Source organism: Pituophis catenifer, unplaced genomic scaffold (genome assembly GCF_029215685.1).
Source record: "Pituophis catenifer annectens isolate HBS135680 unplaced genomic scaffold, rPitCat1.0.hap2 SCAF_1, whole genome shotgun sequence".
In the NCBI taxonomy this organism is placed as follows: Eukaryota; Metazoa; Chordata; class Lepidosauria; order Squamata; family Colubridae; genus Pituophis; species Pituophis catenifer.
The window spans coordinates 77,949,219-77,971,527 of NW_027256881.1; the positions used below are offsets into that span (position 1 = coordinate 77,949,219).

Sequence of the window (22,309 nt, forward strand, 5' to 3'; positions counted from 1 at the left end):
TATTGCGCTAAATATGTAGAACTTGGAATGCACATATAAGCTGAAATCTACATTCAGAACTTTCCAAAATATTTGAAAATTTAAAACATGCATTCAGGGAAAGTATATATGAAAACACAGTGCTCTGCCAATAACTTGGTGTTGATTCTTAGCAACACAGATTTTCTTCATGGCAATATATTCCTAACTTGATCCTTTCGGTCTTCCAATCACCACTGTAACCAAGTCCATCTTCTTCTCTTCCACCTTTTCCAGCATTACAGACTTCTGCAGAGAACAAGGCGTAATGTGTCCAAAGTAGGATAATTTCAGCCTGGTTATTTGTGCCTTGAGCTCAAACTCTGAGTTGACTTTTTCAATGATCCATTTGTTTGTTTTTCTTGGCTATCCGTAGTATTCTCAGGAATCTTCTTCAATACCAAATTTCAAAAATGCCAACACTCTTTCTATCCTGCTTCTTCAAAGTCCAAAAATTGAAAAAGCAATGTATTTTCATATAGAAAAACTGGTTAACAAAACACCCACATTAGGACAATTGTAGATAAAAATGTGAATTTCCAGCAATAGAATTAAATATGTACATCAGAGCATCAATATCAATATTGATCTAAGCTTTTTCTGCCAAATTTGCAAACTACTGACTGGAAGTCAGTATGTTAAGAAATTAGGGAAACCAACATGAACAGAATTATCCTTTCTTACTAAGAATTAGCTCTAGACATTCACAGATTATATCTATCTCATCAACATCATATAACACAAAGGCAACCCAATCATTAGTAAAACAGCTCTCTCAAGAGACAGATGTTAAGATGAGAAGTAGGGTAGAATGTTACCTATTCTGCACTGTACCCTAAGTGTTGTCTCTTCAGTAGAATTGGGATACTATTCAATGCCAGTATGATAGGGGTTTTTTATATATATTGGGGTGTTGTTGTTTTTTTACCATATTGACCAGACTATAGAGGACACCAGTTTGTTTGTTTATCAAATTTATATAGCTGTCTATGTCATGAATGTGACTCTGGGAGAAAACAAAATAATGAAAGCATGTCTTAAATAACCACTAAAAACAATTAAATATAGGCTAGGTCATGGGGGTGAGTGTTTGAAAGACTCATAATACAGCTATCTTGTAAGCTGCCTGTTTCCAAGGCATTCCCAGGTATTCTGCAAAAACAACAGTTTAAGAATTTTCTGGGAGGTCAATAGGATCAGGACTAATGTCAACTCAGGAGAGGGGAAATAATGTTCAAAAGGGCAGGTGCCACAACAGAAAAGGCTCAGCTCCTGAGTAAGATGGAACTCCTTAGCAGACAAGATATGTTACATGCCCCTCCTACCTGACCTGCCGGGATGAATAGATGTGACCGGGGAGAGGTAGTCCTTCAAATACACTCGCTCCAATCCATGTAAGATTTTAAAGGTCACACATAAACTCCCTGCACTGCTGCATATTGCCTCAGTTGAAGCTTCAGAATTCAAGGATGGCTCCACACAGAGCATGTTACAGTCGTCCATTAGGGAGTAAAATAGGGCATGAGTAACTCTGAACAGTTTGCCTTTATACTGTGAATATGAAATATCACTGGGTCCTGAACCACTTGCCACAGTTTCCATAGGCTGCACCACCAGGATTATTCCCTTTTGAAAGTTCAGGTGGCTAATTGTTGTACTATCTCTGTGTTTATGGAATTATCAAACCTGTATAGCTTCTACCTTGTTTGTCCAGAAACTACTTCTGAAGAATAAGCTTCATTATTGCTGCAGAGATGAACACGGATGTCATTCTGTAATGCAGGTATCAACCCCAGTGGCCTACAAGAATCCATTTTTACAGTAAAATTAAGCCATGAACAAATCTTTGATAATGTAACTTGCTGAACCAACCTGCTTTAGACTACACCACAAGAGGAAGATGAAAGCAGAAATGGAGTATGAATGTCCAAAACAACCTTTGAAAAATGTTAAACCCAGTAATGGGGACAGTGTACAATTTCTGTTCTACTTCAGCCAGCAAACTGAATTTCATTCCATTATTCACCAATTCACTATATATCACAAAATTACATTAAGTAATGAAATAGAGCAAAGAAAGCTTAGAAAGTTCTTGTTATGCACCAAGGTTTGGAGGTTCATATAACTATAAAATGAGTTGGGCTAAGTTATGTTCTTGCCTTCATGACTGAACAGGGATTTGAATCTGAATTTCTTTACTCAACATTCAATATTTTCTCTGTCCTGTATGGCTTCAGAGCAAATCACCATAATACCATGTTTCCCTGAAAATAAGTATTTTCTTTCAACCCCCGAAAAACCGACTAGGGCTTCTTTTCGGAGGTTTTATTTTTTTTCCCCATGTACCAGTATGAGGCGGGGGCAGGGCAAGCAGCCCCTCGAAGCACTGTTCTGTGGACAGAATTGCCTGCTGTGACTGTCACCATTAGGTAAGGAGGGCGTGAGGCATTTGGCGTGCATCGCTTGGCCTCTGGCTTCTTTTGCGGCCGCAATTGGCTGCAAAAGCAGCCACACTTACTGAAGGCAGCGGCCAGAGCGGCTCAGCTGATTCGCAAGCCCTCATTAAGGGACCGAGCAGCCCTGAGGTGACCAAGGAAGAGAAAGGCTGCCTCCTGTGCTGGCCACGCACACCCACTTCAACAGGGCTTATTTTGGGGGTAGGGCTTATATTAGGCCTATCCAAAAAATTGGGCTAGGCCTTACTTTTGAATAGGTTGTATTTTTTGGGAAAAACAGTATTAATAAAAGGATAGGTTGGAAGAGAAGAAAAGAGAATGACTTAGAACTGAAATGCTATGAATTTTTACATAGCACAAACCCCCTCATATCCAGTGGCATGTACCCTTAAGTAAAAATGTGCCAATACAAGAAGAATTGTAGGACAGAAGAAATGGATCAACCAGGGTGGATAAAAATCAATGATTTTTTTTAAAAAATAAAAAAAATAGATTTTTTAAATTTAAATTGGATTTTTTTTATTTAAATCGGATTTTTTTGATTTTTATCGAATTTATTTTAATAAAAAACTTTTGGGGTAAAAATCTATCATAAGATAGTTTTCTATTTAAGATACATAAATAATTTAGTTTATTCAGCATGAAATGGAGCTTAGTTATGTAGCCTGAGGCTGTATATTCTGCAACACCTTGATAGAGCCTTGATAGTACAGGGGTTTAGTGCACCCTGTTATTAACACAGCTGCCTGCAATTTCTGCTGGTTCGAATCTCTCCAAGGCTCAAGGTTGACTCAGCCTTCCATCCTTTCTAAGGTAGGTGAAATGAGGACCCAGTTTGTGGGGGCAATAAGCTGACTTTGTATAAAATATACAAAAGAATGAAGGCTATTGCTTAACGCATTGTAAGCCGCCCTGAGTCTCCGGAGAAGGGCGGCATATAAATCAAATTAAAAAAAAAACACTGGGACTATCGGTGAGTCAACAGTGGGTCAAAGGAGTAGCAGAGATGACAGTTGCTCTTTAACAATTATGATTTAAATCATGATTCAAATTGTGATTTAAATCAACTTGATTTAAATCAAATCTACCCTGGGATCAACCCACAGTAATTTAAGGTCACTTATCAGACATATCACTAGATCACTTAGGAACCTAAGGCTATTGACATAGATCTCTAGCACCATCCATCCACTACAGTGCAGATACAGTACAGGCCTAAAGCAGACACAGTTTACATTGCCACAGTAATTGCAGGGTGGTGTTATAAACTGTTATTGAGGGTATTCTAGGTCAAAAATATCTCTTATTTTATAAAGAAAAGGAATTTATTCCAGCTTTTATTTATAAACCACACATGTACATCTGTTTCTCCCAAAGATTTGTTTTTCTGAAAAGAGCAATTATACCTTCTTCCTTAAAAATCTAAATCACTCAATAGCCATACCACAGCTATTTAGTCATTATATTCAAAGGTCTGCCAGCTCAGGGATTTGATCCAATGGATTCTCAGATCACCCAGTACTCAGAAAAACTGTAGAGCTAGCAAATTAGTAAGCCAACCTAACCACCTTCCAATAGTTGTTGACTCACAGAGACCACCACATTTTCAAAAGTAGAAATATTTAATGTGTCAAGTAAACAAAACGGAATGAAGACCTGTGGTGAAAGATAAGAAGATCAGAAACGACGTAGAATATTTTGCAGTCAGGGTGGATTTGATTTAAATCGAGTTGATTTAAATCACAATTTAAATCATGATTTAAATCACTAGTAAAAAGGCTTGATTTAAATCAACTCGATTTAAATCATAATTGTTAAAGAGCAACTGTCATCTCTGCTACTCCTTTGACCCACTGTTGACTCACCGATAGTCCCAGTGTTGCAGAATATACAGCCTCAGGCTACATAATTAAGCTCCATTTCATGCTGAATAAACTAAATTATTTATGTATCTTAAATAGAAAACTATCTTACGAGAGATTTTTACCCCAAAAGTTTTTTATTAAAATAAATTCGATAAAAATCAAAAAAATCCGATTTAAATAAAAAAATCTGATTTTTTAAAAAAAAATCATTGATTTTTATCCACCCTGCTTACAGTATTAATGCAACTGCTTCAATACAGTGAATACTAAATATAGTGAATACTGTGGAACAGGCCTACACATAATAATTCCACAAGAGTAGATGAGATAATCTATTTTAAGAAGCAGTCTAATCTTATAAACTAAAAAAGCACAGGTTTATAACTCTCAAGTCTTCTCTTGAAGGATCTTGGAAACTTTCATTTTGGAAACTGGTAGCTAAAACCAAATGCTGGGGGAAAAACTTCATAAAGGTATCACACATGTGGAGAACAGCTCATGATAGCTGCTAGAAGTCTAACATCACCATTCACAGGGCTCCTACTGCAAAACACCAATGATATATCATGCAAAGAAATATTCCCTAAGAATGAGATCTTTTTATGATTTTAGCCTCATAGCCAGAAGGAACATGCTCTCCTATGCTTGTGGACCTTCTTCATGGAATGGTATCTTCTCCTCCTGGTTGTTTTTCAAGCTCAGAAGCAAGTCCTATATGCATCTCAGGGGTTCTCACCAGCAGTGAAATCCAACCGGACCTATCCGGCTTGCGCGAACCAGTAGGACCGGCAGCGAGAGGCTCCACCCACCCACCGGGATGTCATTACATCCCATTTTTGACGCTCTGCGCATGCGCAGAAGAGGCGCGCACGCTCACATTTCCAAACCGGTACCAAAGGTAAGTGCATTTCACAGCTGGTTCTAGCGCTGAGAGCTATATGATGAAAAGATGAAATTGCACAGAGATACATAGAGCCAATTAGATGTAGCAGTGAAGGTGATCTTAGACTTTAGAAGGCCACTTTATGTTCTTTCCGATCTTCATACCCTTCACTGCAGGTTTACATTTTGTTTTGCCATCTTGTGATATAAAGCATGAAGGTGATTCAGAAAATGAAGGTTTACTGAATACCAAAGAAACCAAGCTGGTCTATAAGAAATACCAAATGAAGATATGTCAAAATGAAATATTACATAGCCAGTTACATGTATAAAAACTAGCAGGCAACACAGATAATAACAAGACCTGGCAATAGCTAAGAGCAGGATGGCTGATGAAAAAGAAAGAGGGGCTAATTCTCACTGCACAAAACTAAAACTTAAGAACAAATGCATAGAAAGCCAGGCTTGAGAAGACCATAACAGACAGCAAATGTTGCCTCTGAAAATAATAATGGTAAAGAATCTACAGTAGTTAGCTGCTGCAAGAAGATCACACAAACTGACTACAAACAACAGCATGACGAAGTTGCAACAATGGTGCATTGGAATATCTGCAAGAAATACCATATGCCTGCAAGCAACAACTGGGGGACCACAAAATAGATGAAGAGAAAATGAAGAAGCTAAATGCTTTGGGACTTTAGAATTCAAACAGACAAGCTTCTGCTACACAACAACCCACACTTAACAATTGCTGATAAGAAAGACAAAAAAAAAAAGGTCTGGAGAATGGCATTGCAATACCTGGAGACAGCAGAAGAGAAGAGAAAGAACTGGGGGGAGGGGGGAATCATAAAAGATATAAGAGCTTGTAGTAGAGTGGACTAAAGCACTGTTATTATTATTTTTTTTATTTGATTTATATGCCGCCCTTCTCCGGAGACTCAGGGCGGCTTACAATGCGTTAAGCAATAGCCTTCATACTTTTGTATATTTATACAAAGTCAGCCTATTGCCCCCACAATCTGGGTCCTCATTTCACCTACCTTTGAAAGGATGGAAGGCTGAGTCAACCTTGAGCCTGGCGAGATTTGAACTTGCAGTAATTGCAAGCAGCAGATGTTAATAAGGAGCCTTGGTAGTACAGTGGTTTGATGCACCCTGTAATTAACACAGCTGCCTGCAATTTCTGCAGGTTCGAATCTTACCAGGCTCAAGGTTGACTCAGCCTTCCATCCTTTCTAAGGTAGGTTAAATGAGGACCCAGTTTGTGGGGGCAATAAGCTGATTTATTGCATTGTAACTTAACGCATTGTAAGCCGCCCTGAGTCTCCGGAGAAGGGCGGCATATAAATTAAATCAATCAATCAATCAATCAATCAATCAATCAAACATAAACCACTGCAAATAGAAATAAAATGACTGTGGCAAAATAAGCAAAGCTAGTACTAATACTAGCTGATACTATACTATTCTGCACCTGAGATGCAATTCCAAAACTTCTGGAGCACCACTTGAACACTATAGGCATTGACAAAACCACCACCATCCATCAATTACAACAGGCAGTTTTACTTGGAAGAGCTTACAACCTGCAACAATACATTTAATATTATTAAGCAACATCTGCCTATCCCAGATCCTTGAGAAGGATTCAACAGATGGACAAAAATGCAAAATCCAGTCCAAATGTCTTGTTGATTGTATGATCAACCGTAATAATAATGGAAGTGACAGGGCCTGTGGCCTTCTTAGTAGGTGATCACTGACTCATGTCAATCAAGTATGAATTAATTCATAAATCAGTGACATCCCATTTCCACCTGTCTGCAATTTTAAACAGCACAAAATTTCACCTCTAACAACACATGCTTTGTTGGCAACATTTATTCTGTATTATTTTGTATTTAATGTTTCTTAATATACATGGTTTTGCATGGTATTTTTGAGCCAGTTGTCGACTCCAAAACAGTAAGGAAAGCCATACATATTTGGATCAGTTTATGATTCAAAGAATAACTATATTCCATTTGTCACAGTAATTCAAATTAGGTTAAAAAATGGGTGAAATTAATTCCTTCCCTGTTACTAGTTACTAAGCCCAAAGCTGGTCGAAAAATACTTTGTTTGATATAATATATCTTTCAGTCCATGAATAAATTACATTTCTGCTATCTATTTATTTTCCCTCTTCAAGTCAGTCTTCAATTCTGGCAACTGCCTGGCTAAGCTTCCGAGATTTTTTAGGGGAGATTTCAGAAGTGATTTGCCCATGTCATCTTCCTAGAGCTGAGAGAGAGTAACTTAGTACCTGAAGTGGGACTAGAACTCATGGCCTCTGATTTCTAGCCTGGTACCTTAATCAATACATCCAGCTTGCTGTCATATCTTTTAAGTGCTGATAACTCCTTCTGGTTCATAATTTTTTTATTGACTCCAGAACCTTACAACATATATTTGTTGTGATATAATACTAACAGTAGCTGAAAAATTCCAGATGTCCAACATATTTGAAACCAGATGAAACTTTTCCTTGGTAAGTCAAGTAATTTCAATGTCTTGAAATTCTTTTTGTATGTTCTATAATCCATCCATTTATTTGGCACTGTATTTTGGACAGAAGCTCAGAAAGCTTGCTTCTCTGTATCAAGTCTTTTCTAGGCTGGTAAATAGACACTGACCGCTGCCATGGGTGAATACTACATATGCTGATTCTGCATCCCCAGATCATCTCAGAGTGAGTGAGAGAAAGGAAGGAAGGAAGGAAGGAAGGAAGGAAGGAAGGAAGGAAGGAAGGAAGGAAGGAAGGAAGGAAGGAAGGAAGTCATATTTCTAAAGCCATCCAGCTCTCAGTGATTCTGGGTGCCATAGGCATTTAAAATGGTCATTCCATAGAATCAGTCATAAAAACTCTCACAAAATTAGTTTACATCCCATCCTAACCCACATCCTGAGGAAACAGTCAGCTCAGTGATGCTTTTTCAAAAAAGAACAAGATTGGGGTCGTTGGAAACCTTAATAAGATGCTGTTACAGAGGGAAGGTGCCATGACAGAGAATGTAGGCTTCCTAAATCCCATCTCATGGCATTGTTTAGTGGATGAGACTCACAGTATATCAAATCTGTCTGATGGACCAATCACCAGGAGATTGTCAAATAACTAATCTTTGTAGGGCTCTGAAGGTAATAACCAGAACAGTGAAACTAATCAAAAAACCAACTGATAACCACTGCAATTCGTGAAGCCATGGCATGCCCATAATTGTTTGCACTTCTGCATTCTAGATCACCTGAAGCTTCCAAATGGATTTCAAAGTTAATCCCACACAGAATTCATTGCAGTAGTCCACATGTGAACTAACCAAGCCCTGAGTCATTGTGAGAAAGACTTCTCCATCCAGGAATGGGCACATTTGATGCATATGATGCATCTGTGGGAAGCCCTTTCTGGCGACAGCCACTATTTGCTCTTTCAGAAGGAGCTAAGAGTTCTGGCATATTAATGTTATTTGGAGAAATACGACCCCATTCCGAACTAAAGACAGAAAAATCCCTGGATCTGGAAGGACCCATTGCCACTTGGTTTTGTTAGACCTGAGTTTAACTCTAATCTTCCCCATCCAAACCTATATGATGACTCATTCCTTGCCACATTTTGGAATGGGAGCACCACTGTAAAATGAACAATTAAAATATGAATTTAGATTTATTTTTCATTGAAATAGGGAAAAAGAAAAAAAGCTGGATACAATGAAATAATGATGATCAAATAATGCATCCAACACACTTTTATTCACCTAGCAAAAACAGAATTTCTACATTTCTGTGTCTGGTGGTTTTTCATTCTGAATGAAGGATATATATATATTGCTGTATGTGAGTTTTTAAAGAAAACTAAAGCTCTTTATTTTTTGCTGCAACAGGTAATTCCTTTGGAAAGTTTTACTTCCTGATCTGCCAAATTAAGCTTTTTAAATATATATTTACTACTGTTCTACCCAGGGGTGAAATGCTCCTGGTTCGGACCGGATCACCTGATCCGGTAGCGATGGCGGCAGGAGGTTCGGAGAACCGGTAGCAAAAATCCTTGCCCCCCCCCCCATGCCCAGCTGAGCCGCACAATCATCAGAGGCTTTTTTTTAACTTTTAAAAGCATTTTTTCTACAATCTCTTCGGCCGAAAAATGCTTTTATAAAAGTTTAAAAAAAAAAGCCTCTGATGATCGCGTGGCTCAGCTGGAATCATCAAAGGCTTTTAAAAGCATTTTTTCTACAACCTATTCAGAAGTTTCTTTTAAATGCCTCTGACGACCAGGCAACTAAGTTTGGATCGTCAGAGGCATTTAAAAGAAAAAAAGCCTCTGCCAATCAGGCAACTCAGCTGGGATCGTCAGAGCCTTTTGAAAGCATTTTTTTTACAACTTCTTTGCCGAAGAGGGTGTAGAAAAAATGCCTTTAAAAGTTAAAAAAAAATTGGCCACGCCCACCCAGTCACATTACCCCCCCTCACCAAGCCATGCCCACAGAACTGGTAGTAACAAATTTTAGATTTCACCACTGATATATATCCACAAGTTTTCTAATTAGTATAACTCACCACACTGTTGTGGGGGGAAAGAAGAGGCATAATATTGTGTGTTCAGTAACGCACATTCCAGTGTGTCGAGCAAAATTAATTATAAGATGTTCTTCAAGTCCTTTTAGAAGAAAATTAACATTGTTCCCTAAGACTTTACCCAAAACAATTAATGGACAAAAGTCTAACTTCAGAACTCAAAACAAGAGCAAACGAACATCAGAGCAGTTCATCCATCAAGGATGTGCCATTGCAGATTTTACAGAAGCCTCAAGACCATGTTGGGTTATGATGATAAGACCTCACTGCAAAATATTCTTCCAATTTGTGTTGCAAGAAGACATTTTTTGCCCACCTAAGAAAGATTCATGTTTATAGAAAGGTTTTCCACTCCATCTCTACCGTGCAAGTTGAATTTTCCACTGGTTCTTGCCAACATTCTCTCAGAAATCTGAAAAAATGTCAAGGAACACATATTCAAGCTTTAACATGCACTTGATGAAGAAATTTAACATCCTTCTTAATTGTGTTTTTAACAGCAAACACAACCAACAAATCAGCAGATGCAACTTTTCTAAGGTTTAGGAAACATCCTCCTTTGCCAAAGTCCAAACTATAAAATATCAAAATAAGGAAATTATATAAAAAAAACATTTTTATCTTTGTAAAATGTAAATTGACATGCATTTTGTTCCTTTTTGTATTGCTATTTACAGTAGCCACAAAACCATTAGTTTTACAGAGATAATTTTGAAGGTTGTTTCCTTAAAGCCAAGTTTTAGTTTAAAACATAGAAAACCTGAAGTTACTTTCACAATGCATGAATGTTAATGCATTTGGGTACATGTTTTACCCAATAATGCATTTATATGTCACAGTATTTAAATTTTTTAAAAATGCACCCTATTCAATACTTCATTCGATATTTTATGTATTTATTTACATTTCATTATTTATTTATTTATAAAAGTGAGACTTATGAAAACAGTTTTTCACAAAGCAAGATTTCTTCGGTGTCTTTGAAAGACAACTAATATTTTGTGTTATAAGTTTTCAAGACAAAAATAAATTTCTTAAATAAAATGTTTTAAGAAAATGACAGATATTGTCCACTGAATTTAAGGTTATATTCCGCAGTTTTTCATAAGAAAGAAGGACTGGGTTTTTTGAAGGAGAGGAGAAATAAATATACTGTGATTTTGATTGATTATGTGCCGTTGTTTTCAACTCCTCACGACAACATGGATGAATTTTCTTCCTGAGAATCTTTCTCTAACCTGGTCCTTCAAATCTTCGACAATACACTCATCACCCCTGTCACTGAGTCTATCCTCCTTGTGGCTGGACACTCTCTTCTTTTTCTTTCCATCTTTTAGAAAAATTTGAACCTTCTCTAGAGAGCTAGGTCTTCACATAATGTAGCCAAAATGGATAATTAGAGCCTGGTCATTTGTGAAGTGAAAACTCTGGGGAGCCAGTGGCTTTAGTGAGACATTTGCATAGTTGGGATTTTTAAAAAGAGGTCCAAGGCCTGCCTGAGACAGATGCCTCGGGTTACCTATTGTTAAGGACAGAATCATAGAACTGCACAATGTAATTTAATTTTCTAGTTTAATATCTTGGAGATTTTCTTGCCCAGTGGAAACCATCCCACCTACATTAACTATGTTCAGTGAAGGAGAACCTTCCAAACTACCCTTCCTTTGAGTCATGCTTGACTTTATATCATTGCCTCAATCAAACTCATATTCCTAATATTTCCTCATGGTCTTCCATCCAAACATTACCCTGGTCTGATTCTGCTTAGCTTTTTGATTAGATCAGGCTGGCTTTACGCCACCACCTAATGTGGGATCAGTTTAAAGTTCATTGCCATCAGCAAAGTCATAAGTTTGAAACAAAGATGTAGGTTAGGATTTTAAGTACCCATCAAAACAAAATTTGAAAATATTTATCTGTTTAAAAAAAAACCTAAATTATTTCCAAATTTCAAATAGCTTCTCCATGTGCCCAGCTTCGATGCCAAGGCTTTTACGTGCTGTACAGCTAATGAAAAAACCATGATGTGGTCGGACAAAGGACAGTGGCATTACTCCTTTCTCTCCTATCCTTTTCTTTTAAAGCATGAAAATAAAAAAAAGGGTGTACATTATAGACAAGAAGCATTGCAATTTTGGAACAATATTTAAAGCTGGAAAAAGATGAATCTAAAGCCGGTTAAAGGATTCTTTGTTTTGCTCTATTTTATAGTCAATAAACTCCAAAGTCATGGAAATTGCAATATAGGACATGAATAGAGTACAGAAATAAAGTAAATAGTAGCAGAAGCAGAAAATTTCCATTTTCCATAATAAGAATCCAATGTAACTTTAAGACCCTTTCAATATTCTGCTCCTGGCTTCAGTAACAACGTTGTTTAGCAGACCGATCCAAAACTACTGTTGTTTTCCTTTCCTTTTCACAAAGCCTTAGTAATTCACTAAGATTAGTTGTTAAATGTTTCAATCAAAAATCTCTTCTCTTGTTCAAGCTCTTGAACGGTTCTTATTCAAAGATCGCCCAACCATACATCATTCCAAATACTAGTGAAGCTTCAGAAATAGGATTCACGCTGGCTGGCAGAAAGGCTGCTCCATTTTGGAGAGATTTGGAAAGCCCCTGAATTAAGTCACTCCAGAAGATGACCTTTTCTGATCTTTACTGTGTAATTTTTCATAGGATAGTTTGTTAAATTTAACAGATTTTGCTAGGATCTGCCTTCTTAAAGTCTTGCAAAGAGCACAAGGATTAAAGATCATGTAATTATGTAATATCATCTGGAAAGCCAAGTTAAGCAGCAGTTAAGACACCAGGCTCACCAGGTGAGTTCTAATCCCACCTTAAACACGAAACCAGCTGGATGATCTGGATTTAGTCACTCTCTCTCAGCCTTGGAAAGGACGCAAGAGCAAACTATTTCCAAAATGTTGCCAAGAAAATTGCAAATACTAGTCCAGCCAGTTGCCAAGAGCCAAAGTCACTCTCTTGCAGGAGCTTCTTCTCATTTCTTCCTCTTTTTCTGAGTTTAGCCATCTCTTAAAACAAGCAGAGCGAAAGACACAGAGGTGACACAGAGTGAATCCATAACTCTCTACCTATCCCCTACTGCTCCCTTGTGGTCACTAGGTCATGAAGTGCTGAACAGTCTCTGCCACTGGAATTGGGCCTCTAATAGGGTGGACATGATTCAGAGTCATAATCTTATTTTATGTTGCTTTTCCCTGATTTTCTCAATCTGGTTTACAGGTCTTGGATTTCCTGATCCTCTTTAGCTTTCCAAGATCAAACAAGATAGGCCAAGGTAGTGTTTTTCCAAACTTGGAACTTTAAGATGAGTATCTCAAAGATGCTTTTTCAAGAGGTAACTGGACTTTCTGGTGTTTCTTTGAAGACATTTCGCTTCTCATCCAAGAAGCTTCTTCAGCTCTGGATCAGAAGCGAAACATCTTCAAAGAAACACCAGAAAGTCCAGTTGCCTCTTGAAAAAGCACCTTTGGGACAACCATGACATGGATGACTGAGAATTTCCATAGACATTTAAGATGAATAGATTTTTCAACTCACAAAATTTCCCAAGCAGTATAAAGTCCACGCCTCTTAAAGTGGCCCAAGTTTGAGAAACACTGGATTGGGGCTGCCACTTGGATGGGCAATCAAAGAAAAGGACATTCCAATAGTCAAGATGTTTTATTTTTCCTTTTTTTAGAAACAGTAATTGCAACGATAATAATAATATTATTAATTGCAATAGTTATAGAAACTGCTATGGAAGGAATGTTATTAGAAAATTCTCTTTTCCCTTACATGTCAATGCATGCCAGCATTTGGAACCTTTTGCTACAGCCTGCACCATCCAAAAATAAAGTATGCTGTATTTTCTTCCTGAAAATTATTTCATTCATAAATTTTAATAGGGCAATTATTCATTAAAGGAATGTTTCATTACGAGAGTTGGCAAAACTTTCACATTTTTCGGAAAGAAAGAAAACAAACAATTTTTTAAAGAAAAAATGGCCAAGGATTTAATCCCTTTCTCAAAACTACAGGTAGTTCTCAAATTACAACCACAATTGAGACTGAAACTATGGTCATAAGCTGTGACTGTCACTAAAGGGGTCATTACATGGCCAAGCCCAATTTTGTGACCTTTTTGCAGTGGTTGTTAAGTGAATGCAGCAGTTGTTAAGTGAGCCCATTGTAAACACTGGTTTTTGGCAAATGCGTTGTAAATCATGGTCATATGACTGCAGGATGCTGTCAATGGTTATACATGCAGGTCAGCTGCCAAGCACATAAAATGCACAAGCTGACCATTAGAACTTTGAATCTGGGCTTATAAATACCTTTATTTGGGGGGGTGTCTGTCGTAACTTTGAACAGCAACCAGTCGTAAATTGAGAACTACTTGTATTTCATTCATTAACATTTCCTTCAAGCAAATCAAGGACAGATATTCAATAAGGGATGTTTCTCAACCTAGGTAAAAGTCTGTAGAGATTCTCAGTCATCCAGATCAGGGGTCTCCAACCTTGGCAACTTTAAGACTTGTGGACTTCAACTCCCATAATTCCTCAGCCAGCAAAGCTGGGAGTTGAAGTCCATAAGTCTTAAAGTTGCCAAGGTTGGAGACCCTGATCCAGATCATGGTTGTCCTAAGGTGCTTTTTTCTTTGAAGTCATTTCACTTCTCATCCAAGAAGCTTCTTCAGCTCTGACAGGATAGTGGGGAATGGAAAGATTTATATTCCTTGCAGACAGTTGGTCATTTACATTCTTTTAGAGGGTCGTTGAAGCGCTTGGAGATTTATCTGTGTTGTCAGGGTCACCTGAGTACTGTTGATGGTTCCTGTAGTCTGCAATTTTTCCTCTGGAAATCCATTCCTACTCCCACACCATTCAAAGGGTGTTCAGATTACCAGCTGTCTGCAAGGAATATAAATCCTTCTATTCCCCACTAGCCTGTCAAAGCTGAAGAAGCTTCTTGGATGAGAAGCGAAACGTCTTCAAAAGAGAAAGCAAGAAAGTCCAGTTGCTTCCTGAAAAAGAACCTTGGGTCAGCCTAGGTAACTTTAAGATCTATGGACTTCAGCTCTCAGAATTCCTACACTGCCTGTGGAATTTGGGGAGCTGAAATCCACGCTGGTCGGTTGCAACTTTCCTCACCATATTAAAATTGCCGAGGTTGAGAAACGCTGGTCTACTGCAACTTTCCTCACCAACTGCCTTCCAGAGATGCATTCATTCATTCATTCATTCATTCATTCATTCATTCATTTATTTATTTGGTTAAATTTATATGCCACCCTTCTCCTGAAGGACTCGGGGTGGCTCACAAAAAGTAAAATTAATCTCATATTGGGAACGGTGCTTAGCCATGCTAACTGGGAACGATGAGCTAATAGTCCAGCACATCTATAAGATCAGTCAAGAATCAGATGAAAGGGTGCAGCTCTGCAGGAAACTGGCAGAACCAACCGAAGCCACAAGTGTACTGACACAGAGCTCAGCAAATAGCACATTTTTCGTCACCTCTCCCAGGCATATTGGTGTTCCCTTGGTTGGCTATGTGCGACATCTGGAGGTGGGAAAGTGATTTCCAGAGTGGAGTATCTAAAGCTGTGCTTGGACCATCTGATTTGCAGGTGGTCGATGAGATAGAGAGGGTGGGATGTGGGCATAGTCCTTTGGAAACAGCTAGTATGCAATGGGACTGTGTGGGTTTGCCTTAACAGAGTTTAATTCTGAGTCGACATGTAGAGGTGGTCCTTGGGTTACAACCGCAATTGAGCCCAACATTTATGTTGCTAAACAAAACATTGGTTAAGTGAATTTTGCCTCATTTGACGACTTTTCTTGGCACTGTTGCTAAGCAAATCCAGATGCCCCATTGACTCTACTGGTTGGGAGACTGCGAAAGCTGATCACCTGACCCCAGGGCACTGCGACTATCCTAAATACGAAACAATTGCCAAACATCTGAATTTTGACCATGTGACCATAGGGATGCTGCAATGGTCATAAGTGTGAAAAATGGTCACAAGTCACTTTTTCAGTTCTGTTGTAAATACGAATGGTCACTAAATGAACTGTTCCAAGTTGAAAACTACCTGTATAAGATTGCGCTGTTATCCTTCTGACTGTAGACTGGCCTTACAGATGTGCTGGACTATTATCTCATCATTCCTGGTTAGCATGGCTAAGCATTGTTCTAAATGTGAGATTAAGACTTACAACTCTGGAAGGCAGCTGGCAAGGAAAGATGAGACCAAGATAGGCTGCTCAGGTGAAAAATGTCACGGTAAATATAAGCAATGATCATTCATGCGGATGTCCTTTAACTAAATTCCAGATTTCTGAAATTCTAGAATTCTTTCCAAGCGCGTACAGGTATTCGTTGACTTTCAACAGTTCATTTAGTTACTGTTCAAAGTTACGACGACACTGAAAATAGTGACTTAGGATCGTTTTTCACACTTATGACCATTGCAGCATCCCAACATTCAGGTGATTTATATTCAGATGCTTGACAACTGACTCCTCTTTATGACAGTTGCAGTGTTCAGGAGTCATTTTTGCAACCTTCTGACCAGCAAAGTGAATAGGGAAGCCAGATTCACTTAACAACCATATTACTAATTTAATGACTGCAGTGATTCACTTAACTAATGTGGCAAGAAAAGTTGTAAAAGGGGACAAATTCACTTAACGAATTTTTCACTGAACAACATATATTTTGGGCTCAATTATGGTCGTACGTTGAGGACTACCTGTACAGGGAGTCTTTGGATTATGACTGTAATAGAGCCCTCCCATTACCATTGTAAATTGTTAACAGTCAAACAAACGGGGCAGTCACAATTTTACATTTTCTGCGGCAGTCGTTAAGCAAATGCAGCAGGTGTTAAGCAAATCAATGGATCACAATGGGCACAGTTTTTGCCGAAAACCAGAAACAACTTGCCAGTTTTGCATAATGCTGTTGGGTTATAAAACTTGGTCACATTACTACAGGATGCAACACACAAATGTAGCCATGTTGCTGAGAGCCCAAAGTGCAGTTATATGATTACAGGGGAGGGGCGCCCATTGAAACTTCGGATCCAGATCGTAAGTCCCCTTTTTTAGATAGGTCATAACTTCAAATGGTTGCTAAGTCGAAGATTACCTATAACAGGAGTGTCAAACTCGATTTCATCGAGGGCCGCATCAGGTTGTGTTTGACCTTGGGGGGGGGTTGTGTGGCCGGGGTAAGCACGGCTGCAGTGGGTATGGCCAGCTCAACATCACTCGTGTTGGGGGCGTCTATGGTGGCCTGGTTTTTCAGCTGTGACAGCCTCCTGAAGCCCTCTGCCAGTGAAAATGGAGCTCGGGAGGGCAGTGCATGGTCCTCCCCAGCTCCATTTTTGCTGGCAGAGGCACTGTCGGCCAGTCCTTCACTGTTTCCAGGGCAGCCTCGTGGGCCAGATCTAAGCACCCAATGGGCCGGATCCAGCCCACGGGCCTTGAGTTTGACACCCCTGACCTATAACAAGTTCATTTAGAACTGATTTGGAACTGAACAGAATAGAGCCAGCAATTATATTATCCCAGGCAGACTGTTCTACCTTTATTTTATTTTTATTTATTTTATTTCAAATTTATATACCGCACCTTCTCCTGAGGGACTCAGGGCAGTATACAGCCAGATAAAAACATACAATACAAACATTAAAAACAATTAAAAGGATATATATTAATTTGGCCCCAATTTAAGATAAAAAACCAATTAAAAAATATTTAAAAATATGTTAAAAAATATGTTAAGCCAGCCCAGCTTGCTGAAAAAAGAAAGTTTTAAGGGCACGGCGGAAGGTACCGAGGTCTTGGATTCTCCTTATCTCTGGGGGCAGCTGATTCCAGAGGGTAGGTGCCCCCACAGAGAAGGCCCTTCCCCTGGGAGTCACCAGCCTACATTGTTTGGCTGATGGCACCCCGAGGAGGCCCTCTCTGTGGGAGCACACAGGTCGGTGGGAGGTCATCGGTAGCAGCAGGCGGTCTCGAAGATAACTAGGTCCTATGCCATGGAGCACTTTAAAGGTGGTAACCAACACCTTCAATATCTTGTGACTGTTTCTATACAACAGCAAAGACAAAAAAAAAAAAATCCCTGCTCATCCAATTGGTTTTGTCTACATTATTCTCTGATCTGTACATCCAGTTGTTGTAACTGGGTTAACGGAACAAAGCTGAGGTTCACCACGAGACTTTGGACAAAGACCAAACATATACAGATTGAAGAATAATGTGAAGAAATACAGATATATATATGCTCTGAGAACCAATAAATGGCCTTGGAGTGAGTTGCAGGTGCTTTAACTGTGGAATCTCTGGACAGGACATTCCATATTACAGTATGTTAGGCTGTTCCAGCAGCCACTCCTTGGAAGCCACTGTCCTGCAATGTTGTTGTTTTTCCAAAAGAAACAGAAGAGCCCCGGGAAAAAAATGCAGTGGGAACTCTTCAGGAATTGCCACACCTACCTTTATGATCTAAGGCATCTTGCTGGAAACAACCACAGTTGTATTGACACAATTTATGCCATATGAAAGATACTTCACAGTGCATTTTTTAAACCACCATGAAATAGCTGATATTCAAAACCTGGGAAAGGAGAAACCACTCAACAAGGCCCATTCGTTTTTGTTTCAACTTTCCAACCTGACATCATGAACTTACTGTATTTTCTCAAGTTGATGTTTCCTTGATTCTCAAGGGATTTGCTTCCAAGCACTCTGTTTTGCTTAGGATTTAGCCCCTACCTTAACAATCCTATCATCATATCGTGGCAAGGAACTGGCCCTGTGGGCAAATATGCACTAGGAATTCCTGTACTTTACTCCCAGCTCAACTTGTATGGGCATATACAGCTACTTACCATTTCTGCCCTCCCTGCAAGAGAAAAGTACATGCTTTTTTTTTTTAATATACAGATCAAAAGGATCAAAAATAGAAAAAAAAAGAGTGGGAGGTGGGGAACATTCTTTTCTTATACATATAACTTTATTTTTAAAAAACTAGCAAGAACTAATATATAGACTAGAGGAAAAAAGTGAGGAAAAGAAAGAAAAAGACAAAGTCAAAAGGGGAATGAAGGAGGGAGAAGGGAGGGAGGGGAGGGAGGGAGGAGGGGAGGGAGAGAGGGAGGAAGGAAGGAGGGAGGGGAGGAAGAAGGAAGGAAGGAAGGAAGGAAGGAAGGAAGGAAGGAAGGAAGGAAGGAAGGAAGGAAGGAAAAATAGGATTTTGATTTTCTTTACAACAATTATAAATTAACTTCTTACTCATGGTTACAACATGACTTTTTCTACAATCTATTTTTTCCCCAAATCATTAAAACCATATGTCACAATTTCATTTCCCCCTCCCCCTCTTTTCACACAAAGTCTGTAGGGGTTTCCAGTCAGCATTAAACTTAGATAATGCCTTTTCTCTGATCAGAGTTGCCATCCATTCCTCCATCGTGGGTAGTATTAAATCTTATCTCCTTTGTCCTTATAATAGTCTTGTTGCAGGAGTCATATATAAAAATGAAGTTCCATGAACTTGTTTATCAATTAATCCCAAAAGAAAAGCTGCTAGTTCAGTTGTATATACCTCTTAAAAATCTTCTGAATTAATGTCTGCAATTGTATCCAAACCTTTCTAGCTCTTTTGCACATCCACCAAACATGATAAAAGATCTTTCTTGCTGGCTAAACTTCCAATACAACTTTGAAGTATCTTTACACATTCTAGACAATTTTTTCCAATGACATGTACCAATGATACGTAATTTTATTTTTAAAAATGATAGGGGGAACATTCTGAACATTCTGATAGGGGAAAACAATCCAGACCCTGGAAATCCTCTCCAACAGCATGCGTGGCAAGTTCTCCCTCAGTCACTCCTCACTGTTTCATTATTATTATTATTTTTTCCTTCAAATCTTAATTCCAATCACGAACCATTTCTCTTCTGGAGTTAGCCTATGCACAGTTACTGCAAATCTACCCTGCAGGACTCGCTGAGGAATGATATCCCTGAATTGCAACCTTTGCATTATAAACAGCTCAGAACCTTCCCTGAGTTCCTCTTGGAAGAGTTTGTATTTTGTGTTTGCTTTACACTTAGGAACAACTGGGTCAGGTTTGGCATCTCTGTTGCGACTGGCACAACCAAAACAGACGTGGAAGGATTACAGAGGTGGAGATCTGAGCTTTGGAGAAGTGAGAATGTGTGTGTAGTTTGTGTGTGCGTGTGTATTAAGCTGTGATCCCATGTACACAAATAAACATTAGCTCCATTGCAGGGGTCTCCAACCTTGGCAACTTTAAGCCTGGCGGACTTCAACTCCCAGAATTCCCCAGCCAGCAAACCTTTGCTGGCTGGGGAATTCTGGGAGTTGAAGTCCTCCAGGCTTAAAGTTGCCAAGGTTGGAGACCCCTGCTCCATTGCATTCCTAAGGAGGTTTTCTTTTAAAAAAACAAAAACTTTATGGAGAGCCATTCTCTATCAATCCCCTTTTAAAAGAAAAAGAAGACAATGCTGGCCAATCACTTTTGCATGTTCATTCTATGGGATGCCAAAAAAAAAAAAAAAAGTCCAGGCTAGCAGAATTTTGCACCCCCCCCCCCAGGAATCCCAATTGGCTGACAAGACCCCCCAAAGCAGGTGGAGATAAGAGCGTTGCGGAGTAAGAGTGGGTGATAAGAATTGGGAAGCGCGACATTTCTCACGCAAGGTATATTCCTAGGGTGGAAGTGCGACTGTCTTGAGCGCCGGCCCTCCAGATACACCACTCCCGTCCTCCTTTGGCCAACGTAGCCTGCTGGGGAGCATTGGCACTGTAGTCCCACACATCCTGGGGTGCCATGCTGAGGAATTCAACCGGAGGGGAGGGGGAAAGAGAGAGAGAGAAAAACGTCCCACAAACTACCCCAGGGGGCTCCCAAGTTCCCTCCCTCTCCAAAAGGGCGCCGTCGAGAGAATTGAAGCGGGGACTGTACCTGGGGAGGCAGAGTGGAGCAAGGCAACGAGGAGCACCAGAAGCGTCCCGACGGTCAGCAAAAAGATCCGCGAAGCCGAAGCAGCCATGGAGCCGGTGGGCGCAAGGGGCCAAGGGGCGCCTTGAAAGCTGCCAAAGGGGGAGGTTAGGAAGCGGTGTCCGCAGAAGGTGGCTGGGAGTTGACGCCGACGGGCCGGTGCACAGACCGCGCTCTTCCTCCGCGCTTCCCCTCTGGTTTCCCCACTCGCAGAGCTCAGCCTCGCCTCCGTTGCCGTCTTCGCTCGCCCCTTCTCTTCATCGCCTTTTCCCCCGCTTCTCTCCGCGGAGCTGCCTCGGCGGCCTCCTGTCTCCTCCTGCTGGCCGGTAGCGCCATTGCAATCTCCGTGGATTCAAGTGAAGTCAAGTAAACGAAACAAGACGCAGGAACAGATCGCTCGGCGGCGACGGGTTCCGTTGGGGACAAGAATCGCCCGGTCGATCGATCTACGATGATGTGATCATTGGGGAATCTCTCCATCGCAAAATCAACCATAAGAGACCAGCCGTCCAAAGCAACGGCTCTGCTAGGCGGAGGAGGTTTCCTTGCCGTGTTAATTGAGAGGCTGCAGGCGAGGAAAGTCGTAGGTCTGAAGGCAAAAGTTTTTAAAAATGTGAAAGGCAAAAGTACACCAAGGGACACGATGTTCCCTTTTTCTGTTCTGTTTTCGGAATTCATTTCATTGCATTCTGATTGCTCCTCTTTTAAAGGACAACATAACAGGCCCAAACTTTTATCCATACAACAACCTTGCAAAGTACTCTGTAAAACAAGAAGAACCTGCTAAATTTCTAGACCAAAGTTCTGACTTGTTTTAATCGTGGTTGTTGACTTGTTTTGTTTTCTTCTTAAGGTCCTGTACCCCTGTGATTTTGGTTCTTTAGCAAATTCAAATACGTAGGCTATAGTAATTTTTACTATCACCCTTTAAATTATAGTAAACTAAAAGTTTCCAGGTTTGAAGGGCTATAGAAGGCTAGATTTTGCATATGGAATATAATTAAACATACTGCTAAACCAGAAATAATACAATTTTCGGTTAGCTCAGGGTCCACATCAAGTTTAACTAGACTTTTTCCCCCAAAATCTGGATGGCTAATCCTAATGTTGATGGCACACTACAAAAAGGGGTGTGATCAGAACTGAATTGGCAGAAGGATTGGGAATTATTAAGGTTGTGTAGAAAGTTAGCACCCACCCTTCTAGAAAAATGAAATATTCTAGGAAATATTAAAAAGGCAGAATATTATACTGCCCTGGATGAGAAAAGGAGATACATGATCTTGGAAAGCAGCCCCCACCTTTGTTAATAGCTCCAGAAAGACTGGGCCATCCTATATACAAGACAAAAGGCTGGGCCAGTTTACCTACACCCTCAGGACTTAATAGGATTAGCCCTCTACCCATCTCACCACA

At 39.7% G+C, this 22,309-nt stretch overlaps 1 protein-coding gene across 1 annotated transcript in view; it reads right to left on the minus strand.

The window, feature by feature from the left end:
* The window catches only part of FNDC1 (fibronectin type III domain containing 1), an 83,853-nt gene extending 62,817 nt beyond the window's left edge, over nucleotides 1-21,036 (minus strand). Inside the window, exon 1 of the mRNA XM_070951556.1 lies at nucleotides 20,858-21,036. Within this exon, the coding sequence (XP_070807657.1) occupies nucleotides 20,858-20,945 (88 nt within the window). The 5' untranslated portion in view covers nucleotides 20,946-21,036. The remainder of the gene's footprint in view (nucleotides 1-20,857) is intronic.
* Between the last annotated feature and the right edge of the window lie 1,273 nt (nucleotides 21,037-22,309).